This window comes from Apium graveolens, chromosome 9, assembly GCF_009905375.1.
Source record: "Apium graveolens cultivar Ventura chromosome 9, ASM990537v1, whole genome shotgun sequence".
Taxonomy (NCBI): Eukaryota; Viridiplantae; Streptophyta; class Magnoliopsida; order Apiales; family Apiaceae; genus Apium; species Apium graveolens.
In genome coordinates, this window is record NC_133655.1 from 277412151 (window position 1) to 277427196 (window position 15046).

At 37.4% G+C, this 15046-nt stretch overlaps 1 protein-coding gene across 1 annotated transcript; it reads left to right on the forward strand.

Annotated features, from left to right (window-relative positions):
- Positions 1-534: 534 nt before the first annotated feature.
- LOC141686406 (uncharacterized) lies at positions 535-1026 on the forward strand. The gene has a single exon (XM_074491444.1). The coding sequence runs from the start codon at positions 535-537 to the stop codon at positions 1024-1026; it is 492 nt and encodes a 163-aa protein (XP_074347545.1).
- The last annotated feature ends 14020 nt before the right edge of the window (positions 1027-15046 follow it).

A 15046-nucleotide genomic window follows, 5' to 3' on the forward strand; every position in this document is an offset into this window, starting at 1 on the left:
TAAAGTTTATATTAAGTTATTTTGATTCCTTCCGATATGTCCAACGCGTTAACCCCTAGATCGATAAGTAGTGGGTTTGCCAGAGCGAAGTACTCCCATTTATCGTGGGGGATGCGTTGAAGTATACTGATACTTTCTGACTATTGGGTTTGACTTAACTAAGTTACCACAATAGGATTGTGAACTTGGAGGCATGGAGTTTGGCGAGATTTATTAGATAATTATGAAGAAATGTTGTTCCACCGAACTATCCAAGAGTTATATAGTTGATATAATTGACAAATGTTGTCTACCTTATTGAATCATGTTTTAGGTGTAAAGCCAAAGCTAAATTAAAACGTTGTGAAATTTGGATCTTGACTCACTAAAAAGGATATAGAAGATAATCTTTCCAAATTAATAGTTAGGGCTATTGATTTGATAAAATTAGTGGGAGATATATATTATGAATATATATGAATAATCACTTGAACATAATTTAATGATCATCTGTAGACTAATTCATTTTATGCATTTTAATATTATAAATATCAAATGGCAAACAACTCAAACAACTTATCTGTGCGATCAGTCCTTCAGAAGGACAAGCTAACAGGAACAAACTTCCTTGATTGGCAAAGGAACTTGAGGATAGTCCTCAGGCAGGAGCGAAAGCTCCATGTCATTGATGTTCCCCGCCCTGGACCTCTTCTTAAAGGTGCAACGCATGTTCAACAGGCTGCTTATCCGAAGCATATGGATGATGACACAGATGTCACCTGTTTGATGCTAACGACTATGAGTCCTGAGCTTCAGAAACAACATGAGCATATGGATTCTTATATCATGATTGGGCACCTTAAATGTATGTTTGAACGACAGGCTCGTCAAGAGAGGTCTGATACAAGCAAAGTTTTTTATGCATGCAAACAGGGTGATCGTGATCCGGTTGGACCGCATGTTCTGAAGATGATTGGTTATATGGAGTACCTTGCTACTCTGGGTTCCGCGATTGGTCTGGAAGCCCAGATAGATCTAATCTTATAATATTTGAACATCAACTATGCTCAGTTTGTAATGAATTATAACATGAATGAGATAGACAAGACACCTACCGAATCATTGGCTATGTTAAAAACTGCTGAGACCAACATTCAGAAGGCGTCCCCTGCTCCCATAATGATGGTGAATAAAGGGAGTGCCAAAGGGAAAGGTAAATGGAAAGGAAAGAAGAGGATGGGATCCAAATATGCTGCTGCTCCTAAAACTGCTCCCAAACAGGCTTTGAATCCCGGAGGTGGTGTTGCAAAGGGTAATACTTATCACTACTGCAAGAAACCGGGTCATTGGAAGAGAAACTGTCATGCTTATTTGGAGGATCTGAAGAAGAAGAAGGCTTCTGGTGCTTCTGATTCTGGTATTTATGTTATAGAAGTTAATTTGTCTACTTCTACTTCATGGGTATTAGATACTGGATGTGGTTCTTATATTTGTATAAATGAGCAGGAACTGCGGGGAAGTAGGACATTGGCAAAGGGAGAAGTCGACCTATGTGTTGGAAATGGAGCAAAGGTTGTTGCTTTAGTTGTAGGGACTTATCATTTATCCTTGCCCACTGGGTTTATTTTAGAACTAGATAAATATTTTTACGTGCCTGCGATTTGCAGAAACATTATTTCGGTTTCGTGTTTGGACAAGAAAGGTTTTTCATTTTTGATTCAAAACAATAGTTGTTCCTTTTCGATGAATAATATTACCTACGTGGTTGCACATGTGTTTACTGGTTTATATGTTCTTTATCTTGATAAACCTGTCTATAATATAAATAGTAATGATAATAAATGTGTCAAGACGATAGACTGAAATCAAACATACCTCTGGTATTGTCGTTTAGGTCACATAAATGAGAAATGCATTTCCAAGTTACATCAAGATGGCTACTTGGATAAGTTTGATTTTGAATCATACGAAGAATGCAAATCTTGTCTAATTGGCAAAATGGCTAAAGCTCCTTTTACCGGACAAAGTGAAAGGGCCACCGAACGATTAGGACTTATACATAGTGATGTATGTGGTCCAATGCATATGATGGCGAGAAGTGGCTTTTACTACTTTATTATATTTACAGATGATTTCAGTAGATATGGATATGTGTACCTTTTAAAGAACAAATCTGATTCTTTTGAAAAGTTCAAATAATACAAGGCTGAAGTGGAAAAGCAAACCCCGTGAAAGTGTTAAAGTTCTACGATCAGATCGTGGAGGATAATACTTAACCCTCGAGTTTAAAGGTTTCTTGAAGGAGTGTGGTATCGTATCAAAGCTTACTTGTAACACCCCCAAATTCGGGGTCGGGGATCCGGGTTATCACGAGTTCCATTTCCCTTAATAACACCCAATCTTAATAAACAATCAACTACTCCGTACTGTGACCCCACAATAAACACACACACCACAAGTTATAGTCTCAGAGATGAATATCCAAAAATAACACGAGTCATTTTATTCCACAATTATATGCCATTACACCTTAAAAGGATTTCTGAATAAATTTACATTTCTTTGCCATTATTACAATTCATAAAGATACATAAGTCCGGTATATCAAAAGTTAAAAGCCTAGCCTATTGGTAGTTCCTATCTCAGCTACAGCGACATCAACGCCTATAGGAAACTGCGGAACGCTTCCTATCCGCTCGCGAATTGGGAGCTTGGTCATGTTCATCTTGTCTATCTGATGTTGTGTGATGAAAGAAGAAAGCAAGGGTGAGCAACAACAAGCCCACCGAAATAATATGTATAATAATTAACAATATATGAGCATCCTCATAGTACTCATGAAAGTCTTGGTCAAGAAGAAATGAACCAAGTTGATATCTTAACGCGACCAAATCGCAAAATATTTAGTATATATATATACTTTTCAGAATTTTTAAATCCTCTTCCATGTATAATATACACAGAGTTCCAGTTTATAACTGTATAAAAATATCGTTGCAAGGTGATCTCATATATCTAACCTTGTCTCAACGTTTGTTTGAAAATCTTTGTCATGCAGAAGATAATCATTAACCAGGTATAAGTTGAAAAGATGAAGTTACAAGATACTCCAATATACTTATACCTTTTCCGAATACTACTTGAACTACCACCATTCAAGTTATAATTAGCTCATCCTATAGATGAATCTACACGACAAAACTTGTATAGAATTAATCTTTGAAATATCATCAGAATGAAATGAAGTGGCGAGATACTTCATTTGATGAAAACATCATTTTGAAAACTCAACCCTGCCAACATTTAACAATCGCCCAGCCGTAGCCTTTCTATCGAAGTGCTTTGGGTAGTGTTGCAGAAATATCCAATTGGATGATGAACTCATTACGGGAGTTTGCCGCGCCAGGAAGACCACTCACGATGATCAGTCACAGTAGTGCAACCCCACCATTTTTTACATATAGAGGAGAACCTGTCGGATTTACTTGTCACCAGAACACTGGACTCCTAAGGAATGGACCGTCTTAGCGGAACTTCCAAGCCATTTGGGCCAATATAATAAGGCTGGGCCGGCGCCACTCGACCACTTACGTCACTCCTAGTTCAGATGAAACCATGACTCTGAAACGTAAAGCTTGTCTCCCCTTTCCCCAAGTAGAAACTTGTTGATATGGCTCCACCAAGAAGTCGCATCTAGTTGGAAAGGAAAACTCGCCGATATTTCCCAGGCGATGCCTGTTAATGGATTAACTTGTTCTAAGAATTTTACTTCCCGAGTGTTGGGTAAGTAATCAAAAACTCTTTTATCAAAACAGCAACCTTGTTGCGAATATAAAACACACCACAGAGCCGGATCCCTCAGGTTTTGAGCGAGTATTTAAATCCCCTTCGAAAGGAGGATCTTAAATATAAAAATGAGTTTTGGGATCCGCCCTAACTTTTAAAATCATTTGGAAGACTCGAAAACATTTTTAAGAATGTTTGGAGTAATGCTGATTTAATAAAATAAATCAGTCCCAATATATTATAAAATATATGAATATTATTATTTAAATAATATTCCCATAAAGAATAATCTTTATAAAAATAATTGAAGTAGAAGTTTTAAAACTCATACTTGAAATGAATAATAAATAACCAAAGATATACTTATACGAAAGTACAATCTTTATTTGAATAATCGAACATAAGTTTGATTATCGAAACATTATTCTTTAATAAAATAAAGAATATTATTTAATAAAATAAGCGGAGTCATAAGTCCTCGAATAAATATTCAAAACAATATTCATTAAATAAAATAAGCGGAGTCGTAAGTCCTCGAATGAATATTCAAAACAATATTCATTAAATAAAATAAGCGGAGTCATAAGTCCTCAATGAATATTCAAAATAATATTCATTACGTAAAATAAAGTTATCGAATAAACCTTATTCGAATAATAGTTTTGAAAACTATTTATATATATATAAATATATATATATATATATATATATAATATACTCGGGAACATCGTCTCCCGGTTTAGAAAATATGTTCACCTTTGGGTCCCCTATACTAAGGGTATACGCAACTACTGCTTATCTCTAGCATAGGTATTATGCAACTTATAAGCAATTGAATCAACAATTAGATATCAAGATTATGAAACAGACATGCATATATACCATATCAACATGCTCCAATATATCGCAAAATTTGCTAATAACAATCATGCACTTATCACAAGATAATGCGTATACATATATTTACATCACAACAACATTATAACGGGCAGAAAACTTTCCTGAGCGACTGGGGGTGATAAAAGGCTTGGGATGAGTCTGGTAACCTATAAACAACATATAAGTTGGAATTAAATCAAAGTCGCTTATGAATCTATACTTTAACCAATTAGACCATAACGTTCGCTTTTGCGCTTAACGATTCACTTAAGTCGCTCGAGTACCCTCGGCTCCACAATTTTTAATAAATTAACCATTAAGGGTTTTAAGGCGAAACGCCGTTACTTAAAACGGTCGTTTCTCCTAAACCGTACATCGGATTCAAGCAAAACACATATCAAAATGAAGCTCGTAACATGAACTATCTAAATATGGCAAATGTTAGAATCTTTCAGTGAGTTCACGGGTCCTAATGTTCAGAACATAACAGTTAAGGAAAATCGGGCATTATAACGTTTATGTTTACGCGATTTCCAATTTAATTAACACTCTAAATTATCATCAATTCACTCACAACCACCAATACAACAATATTCAACCATCATACTACAAACTCAGTCCCCAAATCCAAGTTTTACCAATTTATCCAACCAATCAAAGACCCAATATTCAAAACCAATACAAATCCACCAAAACTACTTATAATCAAAGATCAAGCCTTAATACTAACAATGCTTCAATAAAACTTAATGGAATCATAAAATAAAAGCTAGGGTTTGAAGTTGATACCTTCCTTGGCAGGTGTTAAGTTGCTAGGAAGCCTTAGGGAGCCTTAATCTAACCTCCTACAAGCTTGATCTTTCCAAAGAAATCAAGAACACAAAGTTAGGTTTTGAAGTTTCTAAAAGTCCGATTTAAAGAACTGTCAAAACGAGGGTCTTACCATGCTTATTTGGATGATACTTGTGAACAAGAGTTGTAGGCCATCTCAATACCTTTCCAACGAGCTTTAGAACATACTATTTGAGTGAGTATTGAAGGAGATATGGTAGTTTGAAGTTGCTGCTCTGGTTTTGGCAGAGAGCTTGCTTCTTTAAAATGAAAAGTCAAGTTTGTGTTATGATTTTTTTGTTTTGTTTCTTTGTTTATGGCTTGGCTAATTTTGAGGATTTACCATGGTAAAAAATGAATGGCTCACAATCAACCAACAACACACTTCTTTTTGTCATGCTTAGGTCATCATTCTTATGTCATCCAATTGCCACATGTCTCTTCCTTGTGATTTGATGATGTCACAATCCTTGGCTTCTTGTACAAGTTTGTCTCTTGGTCGCTTATTTGTTTTACGGTTCGCTTAACTTTCGTTCTCGTTCGTCGTTTGAGGGATCATATCCGGGATCTTATTACTTGGGTTCCCCTAAACCTTTCTCAATATTTTATATTCCTTTTTATGATCCTCTCTTAAAATCCTTGAATTTAAATCATTTTTATCCTGTCACCTTATACTCAATTCTTTCGGTATCTGTTGGATTTTCGGGAAAAAATCAAAGTGTTCGGATTTGGATTCTGACGATCTTTACATACACTTATTTACTTTATGGAGTACTAATACGATCTTAGAATTTCCATAACAGTACTCCTATATAGTGTGGTCTGATAATTTTCCTTAATCAACATCATCAGCAAAAGTTACTATTCATCAGGGTTTCAAAAATTCCAAAAAATTGGGGTTATTACATTACTCCTCCTGGAACGCCTCAATGGAACGGAGTTTCTGAGAGGAGGAATCGTACCTTGTTGGACATGGTACGATCGATGATGAGTCTAGAAGATCTTCCAATAAGTTTCTGGGGTTACGCTCTAGAAATGGCTGCATATACACTAAACCGAGTTCCAACTAAATCGGTTCAAAAGACTCCATATGAGATATGGACTGAGAAACGTCATAGCATGTCATTTATGAAAGTATGGGGATGCGAAGCATTTGTGAAACGCTTGGTCTCTGGTAAGTTAGGACCAAAATCAGATAAATGTTTTCTTGTGGGATATCCTGAGGAAACAAAAGGGTATTGCTTCTATAATCCTACCGAGGACAAAGTTTTTGTTGCTCGGACCGCTATATTTGTTGAAAGAGAGTTACTTTCCAAGAAAAATAGTAAGAGGACTATAGATCTTGATAAAGATCGAGATGTACAAAATAATAGCGTGAACATGATGTAAATTAAGATGTTCCTGCTCCGGAAACACAGGTTGTTCGTAGATCTAGTAGGGCTCGTCATGAGCCAGAGAGATATAATGGATTTATCTTGACTCAAGATGATGATGTGATGCTCATAAACAATGATGAGTGTTACGACCGGCATTTTATGTAATATTATTTGTGGATTTGATATAATATTAAAGTCAAATGAAAATATATTCAATGATGGTACGCTAGTGTGAGTGAAAATTTCTGCATTATAAATTTGCTTTGTGTAGTATATGATTTTTCAAAGCAAGAGTTTATTTAATTTCTTTATTATTGATTTATAAGGAATATTCTAAGCTTTGGAAAAATTTTCTTTTAAAAGGTATTTTGTTCACAAATTTTGAAAATGATTTTATAAAGTCTCTAAAAATCCAAGTTATTTTATGGTATAAATTTTATAATTTTTGAACTTGTATTTTATTTTATAAAAAATAAATCATTATAAATTTTAGTTGTCATATTTAGCAAATTACAAGAAAGCCCTTGCATGCAAACCACCCTCTCATTCTTTTCAAGGACAAAGAGGACAATTCCAACCCCACTAACTCTTATTTCTCTAGCCAATTTCCTTCTTTACCATTGCATGCAAAATGCACCAAGTATAAGTGGAGGGATAGACTTGTCAATTCTCCTTTCCACTCACATTTTGTCAAATCAAATACCATAAAAACAAGCAAAGACATGATCATTTTCACTCATCACCCACACCACACTCATTCTTCTCTCCCTCCTCCTCCCTCACTCCCAGCCCTCCCTCTCTCACTCTCGGGTTTAGCCGAGAACCACCCCCTCCCCATTTTTCTTCATCTCTCCACCAAGCTTCTAATCTTTATACAAGTAAATGTTATCTCCCATACCATGATCATTCATATTTCAAAGAGTTTTGAGTAGAAAGTTTAAGTTTAAGGGTTGCATGTAAAGGTTTTAGTGAAACTCAAAATACAATCTTGATTCTTATGGATTTAAGGTTGTTTTTGAGAGGACTACAAGGAATGGATAAATGCCAAGTCTTGAGAAGGAAACTCTTGATGATTTAATGGCCATTTCCATCCATTTCATTCGGCCATGACTATATGGGAGCCGAATGAATGGTCCTTGAAATCATTCTTGTTGTTTTGATCAATTTTTGCATGTTTATGTGATAATGACTTGAATTTTGTGGTGAAAATTTGATAAAACTCCTTGCATGCTAAGTGATCATCTAGGTATACCTTATGCTAGACTTGCATGTCAATTTTAAGATGGAATATATGTAGAAAATATGTTGTTTTGGTTTGAAAAACCCGAAGGCATGCATGCATGAGGATTTCTCTTAGAATGTTGTAAGATTTTGATCATTTGGAAAGATTTTGTTAGTGAGCCTTAATTTCAGTAGGTATAATGTGTTAATATTGATTTATGCTTCTTGTTGCATGGTAATAATTCGTGATTATCTTTTATAAAAAATGCATACTTTGTTGTTTCAAAAGCATGAAGATTTGTGATTTGTGAATTGTAGATTCTCTTGTTTTGCCATAATTGTACCTTAGGTAAGGATGATCTCACCAAGGTTATTTTGAGAATAAGGGAGTTAGTTCAGTAGAATACCATGTTTAGGTCTTGGTTTGAGTATTGGGTTGTTGGTAGTTGAGTTTGTCAAGTCAAAATCTTGGAGAAATGAGAGTTATAGTTTTTGCAGAAAATCAGTTTAGTACCCTGAGGTTTAGAGTGAGTTTTGACCATGTCATTGGTGTGCACTTTGAGGCCCAAGCTACCAGAAGTTATTATTGGGAATATATAAAAGGTTTTAGGAGTTGGTTGGAGGTTTGCATGTCATTTGGTTAGGTGCACAAGTAGAATAACCAAATCTGTCCAGCAGGGGACAGTTTTGTTGCAACTTAGAAATAGGGAGATTTGACCATGTTATGGGTAGGCCCTCATTAGGCCCAATTGGGCATTAGTTAGACGGAGTGTCAGAGAAGTTTTTCCAACCATAGTTCATAGGATATGAGTTAGAACCATGTGTCACAAGTTAATTCAAGTCAGGGCATTTTCTGCCCAGAAAAATAGGGGAACCTTGGACTTTTAGCTTAGGCCCAAGAAGGCCCAAGCCAGGCCCTTGAGCCATATCAAGTTTGTGAGATGCCCTTAGGTCAGGAGAGTCTTGTGTAAAAGTTTTGAAGGAAAACTTGTAGTTTAAGAGTGTCTAATGCACTCAAGAAACTATACTTGTCATTCTGAAATTTGCACCGGTGAGCACTATCACTTATCACATAGTTTTAGAATACTTAGAAGTGAGTATTAGGTCGACCACCATAGTTGTAAGATAGTATAAGGTCAGTAGAGAAAAAGGCACAAGTGAGGGTCAATAGGTTTTGGATAATTTAGGAAAGGCACATCGAGTTAGGGAGCCAAAATTTGAAGACTTTGTCTAGTTTAGCGACCCAGTGACTTAAGTTGTGAGTCGAGATCATCCAAGCCTAATGTTGCATTATGGTGTTATTTGGTATTAATATACGATATGTGATTATGTGGCTACGTGTGTACATTTAAAATATAAAGGTGGATATAAATTAGGTGCGTATAGGCCTAAGTGCCATCCATGTTTAATTTCGGGTTGTAAATAGGTTAAGATGGTAAGAATATATTATAATGAGGATTATTATTATTTATGTAGGATCTCGAGACGAGGGAAAACTTTCCATAAAAGTCGAGTGAAGCTCCAGTTGCTCCTACCAGTCAGACCAGACCAGCCTATCTCAAGGCAAGTAATTCAACTTGACCTTCGTATTTACTATAAACAGTTCATATATATCGATGCAATTATCCTGAGTCATTTTGATATGTTTAAATCAAGCATATCTCTCGCTTATCTTTGAATTATATAGAAATGCCATGAACCCTCGAGAATGGATTGCAAGTAGTTCAAAAGTCTTTTCATGATAGATAAATGCCATGATAAAATAAAGAGTTGTTATATTACTTGATTGATCCTCTTGATTAACATGCTGATGATTCCTAAGTATTGATATCTCATCCTGATACTTGAACCCCTATAGAACCTTACCTTGAACTCTGATAGTCAGAAACTTACCAACATGATTCCTCATTGATTGATACCCTCTTTCCTATCCTAAAGCCTGACAATTCTGATATATATACATCCTGAGCTAGAGATCATTACCTTAAAACCCATAGTATTCGTGAAGCTTATCTTTTTAATGATCCAACACCTGTACCTTGACGAGAAACCATTGCTTTAAGCCCAGTTTGGCATTACCCCTTCATATTATCCATTAGTCTCACCATATTTTCCTGTCCAAGTTCTGACATATGAAAACCTTTTGGTTACCCTAATAGAGTAAAGTTTTGTGAATCATGGCCCTGAGATTTAGTACAATATTTCCCGTGATTCGAGTTGATCTATAATCCCTTAATAAAAATATTTACTGTTAAAAGAGATTTTGTTACAATTCGGCATCAGCTTTTGAAATAAATAAAATGTGGGTTTTTCAGTCCCAAAGGGGGATAAATGTTTTCTTAAATAGTGGATCTGGACTGAGACGCGAGTCCTTTCCACACTTATATTAGGCTTAAAAGTTGCCTAGGGATTCCCGTTAATGTTTTAGAACCCAGCGAGGTTCGGGATTACTTCGCGGCTGATCACCGGCTGTAATCCGTAGCGTCATAAAATGATTTTGATTAAGACATGATTTTAAAATTGTTTTGATGCAAGCAAAAATGATGCCATCTCACATAGTTTTATCGCTCGTTATCATTAGTTATGTCTTTTCATTGTCATTCTTAAAAGTATATCTCAATTTATGTTTTGTGTCATACTGTTAGCACTTGTTGAGCATTTGGCTCACTCCTTGCTTTACCCTGATATTACAGCTAGCAGCTATGGTAAGATTCAAGCAGACTGCCCGTAAAACCTGTGATGTTGATGCTTATGTTCGAGCTCAGGTAGAATAAGTAATAATAGTTGTGTGAGGACTCGGTATTTGTAATCAGATGTAATAGTTGGTAGTGTTGGGCTGTTCCAAACCCTAAACTGTAAGATCTTGGAGTTGGTTGTGTATTCTTCATTAAAATGATGTAATAGCTATATTTATTTTGCTGTTTAAGTTGGGGGTGTGACAGGTTTTGGTATCAGAGCTACGGTTTAGAGTCCCTGGATAGCCCAAATAGGTTATAGGATTTGTGTGTAGGTTATAGATATTATGCGAGAGAGTAGGTTAAGTAAATTATTATTAATACTCCTCTTATTGGTTGTCAGCAAAAGGCGTATTCCTCGTCATCCTCTGGGTCGGAAGACACTATTGCTTTCTCCGTGTATGCTGAGTTGAGGCGCGAGTTCGACATGCTTTAGGGCAAGTACGACCGACTGATAGACCAACTGAAGAACGTGTATCCGGACAGCCGAAACTACGAAGGGAAGCCCAGGGAACAGATGACTGCGAGACTTGAGACCTTGGTTCAGTACGTCAACACTAAGCTTGAGGAGATGCCAGCGCACCGGGACCGCACCAGCCAGTATGTCATTCATATGGTGGCGGATGAGCTCCAGAGCATTGTGAAGACCCTTCGAGAGGAAAAGATTACCAAGCCCCGTTCCGATGGAGTGGAGCCTTAGTTCTTTCTATTTACCTTTCATGTTGTTGTACTGTCAGACTCTGTGGAATCCCCAGTTGTTTCTGTTTTTCCTTTAAATAAGCCTGTTATTCCTAGAAACAGACTATGTCCCAATCCTATGTACTGTGACCTTTAAAATTTCAATAATTATGTGCTATTTTTCCATTTGCTCTCAACTGTTATTATCATCATATCTGCTTAATTTGGAAACTTGACCCCATATGTAAATGAGAATGCCATGCGATACCCTCGAATCATTTTATCATTCATATCAGTTTTGACACAACTCTTATTTCAGGATCATGCCTCCCAAAAACAAGAACCCAACAACCACCTCCACCACAGACCCAAATATTCTTCGACTACTGGAAACCTTGCAACAGCAAACCAATGCTATAGCTCAACAACAACTAACTCTTCAACAACGAATTGAAAACCAAGATAACCGTGAGCCACACCAACCACCTGAACAACCAGTACCACCTAGACAAATTGTCACTTTCAAGGCTTTTCAGAATGTGAATCCACCTGCATTTCATGATACCACTGATCCAGTGATAGCTAACACATGGATCAAGGAGATGGAAAGGGCTTTTGAGTTGGTACAGTTAGGAGACGATCAGAAGACGCCGTATGCTACTTACTTCTTGAAGGGAGAAGTTATCTATTGGTGGGAATCAGTAAAGGCTATGGAAGTCACTCAGCAGGTTTCTTGGGAGAGATTTAAGAAGTTATTTCTGGACAAGTATTACCCTAAGTACATGCAAAATCAGATGGAGCTAAAATTTCTTGAGTTGAAGCAAGGGAACATGACTGTATTGGAGTATGAGAAGAAGTTCACTGAGTTGTCAAGGTTTGTAACAAAGTATACCAGCACTGAGGAGGAAAAAGCAAAGAAATTCCAGCAAGGATTGGAGCCTTGGATCAGAGATAGGGTGGCTATGTTTGAGCTTGAAACTTATGCGGGAGTAGTACAGAAAGCTGCTCTGATTGAGAATAATGGGATGCAGTTAAGGAAAGAGAGGGATAACAAGAAGAGGAAGGTTCCATTTTATGGAGAAAAGTCTGAAGCCGAAAGTTCGCAAGATCGGAATATAAAGAGGATTGGTTTCCAGAAGGGCGGAAATTTTCAAAAGAAGGAAAATTTGGGCAAAAGGCAAGAATCAAAAGGGAACAACCAGGCAAGCCAAGGGCAAGTTGGAAAAAATAGGTTCCAGAGACTGGAATGCAAGCACTGTGGAAGAAGGCACCCCGGAGTATGCAATAAGCTAAGCATGACATGTTATAGGTACAATTAGAAGGGACAATTGGTAAATGAGTGCAAGATGCCGAAGCCAGGAGTTACGTGCTACAAGTGTGGGAAGACTGGACACATAGCTAGGGAGTGCAAGGCAACCGGACCAGTCAAAGCTCTAATGAATATGGCAAGTACTAGTGCGAGTGTGCCAGCTGAGGTATTGGCATTACCTCCACCACCCGCACCAACCCCGCAAGCAACAGCAAGGACATTTGATCTAAAGATGAAGGATGCTGTTCAGAATTCTGAAGTGATAGCAGGTACACTTTTACTCAATAATGTCAAAGCTAATGTATTGATTGATTCGGGAGCAACAAGATCTTTCATATCAGAATCTTTTGTTGATAAGCTCCAATGTGATAAAATGGTTATGAGTGAGGTAGTAAATGTGGTAATTGCGAACCAATAGAAGATTCCTGTGAATCAATTTTGTCCAAGGTGTGAGATTGATATTTCGGGGTATAAGTTCTCAGCCGACTTGATACTCTTCAAGTTAGGAGAGTTTGATATAATTTTAGGAATGGATTGGTTAGGAGAGAATAGCGCTCAGATAAATTGTAAGACCAAGAGAGTGTATTTAAGGACGAAGAGTGGAGAGAAGGTAGTATTTAAGGGGCAGAGGCAAGAGCAACTATTTCTTACAATTGTTCAGGCTAAGAAGTTACTTAGAAAAGGTTGTGAGTCGTTCCTAGCATATGTAATGGATTCAGAGAGAGGCAGCCCCAGCATGGAAGATATTCTAGTAGTTAACGAGTTCCCCAATGTGTTTCCCGACGAACTACCAGGCTTACCACCAGATCGACAAATTGAGTTCGAGATCAACCTTGCTCCAGGCACGGAACCAGTTTCAAAGGCCCCGTATAGGATGGCACCAGCAGAAATGAAAGAGCTGGCAAGCCAACTACAATAATTATTGGATAAGGGAGTGATACGACCAAGTACGTCGCCATGGGGAGCACCTGTTCTGTTTATAAAGAAGAAAGATGGGAGTATGCGACTATGCATAGATTATCGGGAGTTGAATAAGGTAACGATCAAGAACCGCTACCCGCTACCAAGGATAGATGACCTTTTTGATCAGTTGACGGGAGTAAAATGCTTTTCGAAGATTGATTTGAGATCGGGATACCATCAATTAAAGATCAAAGAAGAAGATATTCCCAAGACCACATTCAGGACCAGATATGGGCATTATGAATTCCTAGTAATGCCGTTTAGATTGACCAACGCTCCGGCCGCATTTATGGATCTGATGAATCGAGTATTTAAGAAGTATTTGGACAAATTTATCGTGGTATTCATTGATGACATCCTTATTTATTCTAAGTCGGAAGAAGAACATAAGCAGCACCTCTGGATAGCATTGGAGATACTCCGACAAGAGAAGTTGTATGCCAAGTTTACCAAATGTGAGTTTTGGTTAAAGGAAGTTCAATTTTTGGGGCATGTTATTGGAAATGAGGGAGTTAAAGTGGATCCGGCAAAGATTGAGGTAGTTATGAGTTGGGAGAGGCGAAAGACTCCTACGGAAGTGCGAAGTTTTCTAGGATTGGCCGGATACTATTGAAGATTCGTCAAGGATTTCTCGAAGATCGCCACGCCATTGACCAAGTTAACCAGAAAGAATCAAAAGTTTGAATGGAGTGCAGAATGTGAAGATAGCTTTCAAGAGTTAAAGAAGAAGTTGGTAACAGCTCCGGTGTTGGTACTTCCAGATGATCAAGGGAACTTTGTAATATTCAGCGACGCTTCGCTTAAGGGTTTGGGTTGTGTGTTGATGCAACACAGTAAAGTAATCGCATATGCGTCAAGACAGTTGAAGCCGCATGAGTTAAAGTACCCGACGCATGACTTGGAACTAGCCGCCATAGTGTTCGCACTCAAGATTTGGAGACATTACCTCTACGGAGAGAAGTTTGAAATCTACACGGATCACAAGAGTTTAAATTACATTTTTACTCAGAAAGAGCTCAATATGAGGCAGAGGAGATGGTTGGAATTGATCAAGGACTATGACTGCTCGATAAATTACCATCCTGGAAAGGTGAACGTAGTGGCCGATGCTCTGAGTAGGAAGGAGAGATTGAATATGATGATAACATCAAAAGAGTTATCTGAAGAAATCGAAAAATTGGAATTAGAACTTTGTGCTTATGGAAAAGTCGAGGAAGTTTGTCGTGCAATGACCTTTCAGCCAACACTAGTGGAAAAGATAAAGAAGTGTCAAGAGGAAGTAATGGAAA